This window comes from Drosophila busckii, chromosome 3L (assembly GCF_011750605.1).
Source record: "Drosophila busckii strain San Diego stock center, stock number 13000-0081.31 chromosome 3L, ASM1175060v1, whole genome shotgun sequence".
Taxonomy (NCBI): Eukaryota; Metazoa; Arthropoda; class Insecta; order Diptera; family Drosophilidae; genus Drosophila; species Drosophila busckii.
This window is the reverse complement of record NC_046606.1, coordinates 9,599,031-9,603,970: the sequence shown is the minus strand read 5'-3', so window position 1 is coordinate 9,603,970 and position 4,940 is coordinate 9,599,031. Positions and strand designations below refer to the sequence as shown.

At 41.7% G+C, this 4,940-nt stretch overlaps 1 protein-coding gene across 1 annotated transcript; it reads right to left on the bottom strand.

Moving 5' to 3' along the window:
- Nucleotides 1–2,923: 2,923 nt before the first annotated feature.
- Nucleotides 2,924–3,716, bottom strand: LOC108599245. Its single transcript, XM_017986042.2, has one exon. It carries the CDS (start codon nt 3,632–3,634, stop codon nt 3,032–3,034), a length of 603 nt encoding a protein of 200 aa, XP_017841531.1. The 5' UTR covers nt 3,635–3,716; the 3' UTR covers nt 2,924–3,031.
- Between the last annotated feature and the right edge of the window lie 1,224 nt (nt 3,717–4,940).

Here is a 4,940-nt window from a genome sequence, read left to right as displayed (position 1 = left end):
AAGGTGAAGTGGATTAGCTTCCACGTATAATGCTTTAGTTGAATTTGAATTTATTTCAATTCTTAAACATTTTATTTAAATCAGAACTTTGCAATTACAGCTACAATGCGAAATTTTTCCCTGTCCTCAGTTTCGGCCACGCTGTTACGCACGTAACGTCAAATTTACGCGTCTCTGAACTTTGACCCTCACACACAGACAAACACAGACAGAGCTGACTGTGAACTTTGTGCGTGCGTAGACGCGTCTGCGTTGCTCATGCCACAGCAATTTCCATTGGCTGTGGCAACATGTTGCTGCTCCCTTCTTGGCTTGACACTTTTTTTTATGCGAAATTAATTTAGAAAAGTTTGGCGCAGTAAGCAAAACTCTGCAAAAGGGTTGAAGTTAATTTTACTTCAGTTTTTACCTCTTCACCAGGTTTGAGAGTTTTATTTAATACGGCTTAAGAAGTCACAAAGTTTCGCAGCTAAAGTGTGAATATTTAAACAAATTTTCTTTACAAATGACTTGACAATTTCCCGTCCAGCTGCAGGTGACTGCTGTACAGTGAACACTTGCAAAATGGCAGAGTTATTAGAGAAAATATTCTGAAGAATTAAATAGAATTTTTGGCATTAGCTTTAATTTGCTTTCATCATTTAAATGTGAAACAGTCTAAAAAAAATTTAAAAATATGTACATAAATATTAAAAATAAAAATAATAAAATATGCTTACATGGGTCGTATGACACAGATATAAATATATTTTAAACTGCAACTTTCAGAATTTCAATATGAAATTAAATTTAAATAAATTGCGAATTTATTCAAGCAGCTTAGGCAGCCTCTGAAATCGCAACTAGTTAATTCCTGCTTAGTTCTAAAAATAGTTTTTATAATTATTTTATGGCGCTTAATTATAATGTGAGGTGTGTACATTTCCTGGCGCTTAGCAGTGCCGCACCCTAATCGCTCTTGTCGCTTTTTAAAATGTTTTCTTTTATTAGAGACTAGGCAGCTAAATAGCTTCATAGCTTGACTTGGTTAATGCACATTTAATGCTGTTGAGGCAACGAGCGGAAATCCCAGTCCCCCTTTTAGCCAAGATGTGTCCCTACTGACAGCTCAAATGACCCATGCGGAGGCCACATTGTGCCATTGCCCAGGCAAAAACGCAGATGAAGACGACGACGACAGCAGAAACCGCATCGGCATCGGCATCGGCATCCGCATCTGGTAGATATAAACGCATCAGCATCTAGACTTTATCTGTAACTTTTATGCGCTGGCTTCGCCTTTGGGCGATGAATCTTCCGCTGCTGCTTGGTGCATCGAACTTGCGAATAGAGAATCTACGCTGTAAATATCTCTTGCTCATGTATCGACAATAATTACGCCTGGCCAGAGATCGTAGCACACTCGAAAGGGCGGGGCAGGCGGCGAGCCCAGGGGGAGACATTAGACTGGACGTGGGAAGGCCACAGACAACAAGAGCAGCAGCAGCAGCAACAAGAGTCGAGTGAGTAGAACCAAATGGGAAAAAGTGGAATCGAAGCGCGCACACCCATTCAACGTTTCACTCTCGCTCGTGTCAGCGACTCGGGGTGAATGGACGGACGCGCCGCCAGTCGCAATTGCAGTGAGCGCTGCTTTTGGATTTGCGCGCCAAAAACGTTCCCCTCGTTTGATGTGGCACACACAGGAGTTGACAGAGAGCCGGAGCGAGTGTGTGAAACGCAGTGAACATGAAACATGGATGCCAAATGGGCAGCAGCAAAGCATTGGGCGTGGCAGAGACCAGAGTAGAGCGGAGCACGCACCAAGCGACAAACGAAACAGGAGCGCAGCTCAGACGCCACAACTTCAATGCACACACACACACACACACACACTCCCATTCTCAATATATCCAAAGTTATTCACTTGCTGCGCTGTCGCCGCCGCTGCTTCGCTTCGCTGCCTACCCCCCAGTCCTTGCTCCTTCAATGTTTGTCTTGGCAGTTTTGCTTTGATCCCCTCATTCTGTCTGGCTGGCATTCCCATAACCATTCGCATTCGCATTCGCATTCGCTTTCGAACCCCATGTTATGTATTCTTGTTGTTGTTGTATTTGTTTCTGTTTCTCTCTGTGTATTTGTATGCGTCGTCATCAGCGTCGTTTGCTGGCTTTGTTTACAAGCATTTGATGGACCACTAACGCCGCATTGAAGCCTCAGCTAAGCCCCCAGTGCTTCGCGAGCGTTTTTTCTTTTGCTCTGCTCTGTTCTTTATCGTTCTTTTTGGGTCTTCCCCCCTCTTGTTCGCTAGCGAATTATGACAGCAAACCGTGTTGCGTTGCGTTTTGTGGAAAAACAAATGGCGAGAAAATTGTAATTCTCTTTCTCTCTATCTGCAAGTTCGCCATTCGCTTGATTTTTATTAGTTGTACTTTATTGAATTCGTCGATTGAATGAATTGCTCAATGTGCGTCTGTGTGTGTGTGCGCGCTACTTCAACCACAATAAATGAAAATTGTAGTGATTCCAACTTCAGCATAGGGGAGCATTTGATGGTCCAATTGAGCTGCGAAAACATTTGTCTAACACTGTAGTTTGCCAGCTTTATTTTGCAGATTGCCATAAAGCTATTTGAGCTGGAAAAGTGTCTGCTCTGCTGCTCCTGGGGTTAGCAAATATTCAACGCTTAGATATTGTCATGGCTTTTAAATATTGATAATCAATCATAAGCTGCAGTAAGCCGATTGTATTAATTTTAAATGTAAACTATGTTTGAATTAAAATTAATTTTGAATTTGTGCAGTTAGTTTGATTATAAAAATAATTATTGCAATAATAATTGAAATTACTAGCAGCCGCTTATATTTATTTAAAGATTTTAACACATTTAGTTAAATGTTTAAATTACAATTAGTTGTTGCTCAATTAATTTGACATTTGAAAGTATTTGCATTATTTTGCTTAAATAAATAATTTATTTAAAATATAATCTTAATCACACTTTAACAGCTTTGATTTTGGCATACAAGATACATATTTTCTATATAAATTTTCATCTGCAGCACTCATCATCCGAGTCCTCAACATTACAATCAAAATTGGCAGCATCTCTGCTTAGGCCCGAGCAGCCTTGGAATCTATTGCCTTTCATCAGCTGCTCCTCCAGGCCTGTGGTCTCCAGCTCCAGTTCCGCATACCAACGCTGAGAGCCGAAATTCTGCAGCTGTATGGCGCGATTCATCATCGTCTTGAGCTTGAGACTCTCCTGCTGCAAACAAATGTTCAATTGTTTACACTTAAGTTTGTCGCTGCGCGTTTGGCAGGGCAAGTGGAGCAAGTCGCGCATTTGTGACTTCAAATCCTTGATAATGGCATTCTGGCAATCGATTTGCTTGGTTAGGTCCAGATACTCGCGATATTGTTGCATTTGCTCTTCGTTGTCTTCGCTGTCCGAGTGCAGCAGCTCAAAGAGATCGCTTTCGGAATCAGCATCGGATTCCTCTTCATCTTCGTCGTCTTCATCTTCAACGCCCACTGTAGCTTCCGATGCTGCATCGTCCATGAGCTTGAGAGGCGACATGATGCCATCGGCTGCATTTTCAGGCTGCTCTTCAACTGCTGCTGTTACAGCTTCAGCGTTTTCCTCATCCGCCATTTATAATTTAGCGCCAAAAATTAAGAATCGAAAAACACTTTCGACATTCAACTAAACGAAATTTGATGTTAAACTAAAGCTAAATATTGATTTGTAAGTCGTAGCACATAAATCTCAGTTCATCTAGGAGAGGTGGCGGCGGCTTATGCTACGTATACTTAATATTGTAGATACGTTTACGAGGCTTTCACGCTCGCTGTGCTTTGTTGCTTATGGAGGCGTCAACCTGTGGCCCACCATAAATATCCGTATGTGCCGCCGCCATAATGCCTGACAGACATAAAAGCCCCAACTCTGTCGCAGAGTCGTCAAACGGGGTATAAAGCACACACGTTAGAGTACGTATACGCCCTGGTAACAGGTACGCTGTTGAGTCGAGTCGAGTCGACGATATTACGTTATTATCGGGCATAAACCGCTTAAGTACCGCAAGGGAGTCCGCCGCTCGTTTCGCTTCTAGCCATGGGCGAATGCACTTAATGCCAAATTAAATGCAACACCAAAGTTGGATCGAGGGCTGGGGAAGCCATGAAAACTGCTTTATGATTAATGCGCAGCAAAGTCGAGAGTTGTGCGTCTTGAAGCGTAATCCGCTGGCATCAGTAGTAGAAATCACAGCGCCAATAAAACAGCAAAGTTAAGTATGATGAAGGCGCGGGGCGTGGCGCAACAACTGCAATAAACAAGTAAGCGCATTAAAGTTGTACATAAGCAACTTTTATATACACTTTGACTAGGTAGAGCACATAACAAAGCTTTGTGTAATTTATTTTCGATTTTTAGAATATTTTTTATTGCGCGTTAATCAAGTTTTTTTTATTTGCGTGCGAGGGGGCAGGAAATAAATATTTCTAAAATACTAACAAATTGCTTCGGAAATAGAAGAACTTGCATATCCAATTTGGTTGCTCTAGCTGTTCTAATCTCTGAGTTCTTGCTGCTCATACAGACGGATTAAGAGACATACTGATTGATTTAGTTTGCCTAGCTGTTCTTTATGCTTCTTCTTCTTACTTTTACATACACTTGACATACCCTTTTCAATTTTGAATTAAATTTCAAAGTGTATACACATAAATTCAACTGAAGCTGAAACAGAAACTGAAGCGTGTGCATTAGAGTCTTCGATAGAGTAATTGGCAAATGTTGAAAACCACTTAACTGACACTATCAAAGCTACGTGTGTGTGTGTGTCTGTGTGTGTGTGGGAACTCACCCTCGAACTAATTTTTTGGCATAATTCCATGTGTCCCTGAGCGTGACAGTTGGATTAGCTATGCCAACCGCACAAGCGAGAGCTCAAGCT

Bases quoted from the DNA above. Each gene is read 5' to 3' on its own strand.
- LOC108599245 (XM_017986042.2), bottom strand. From the start codon at position 3,634: ATGGCGGATGAGGAAAACGCTGAAGCTGTAACAGCAGCAGTTGAAGAG.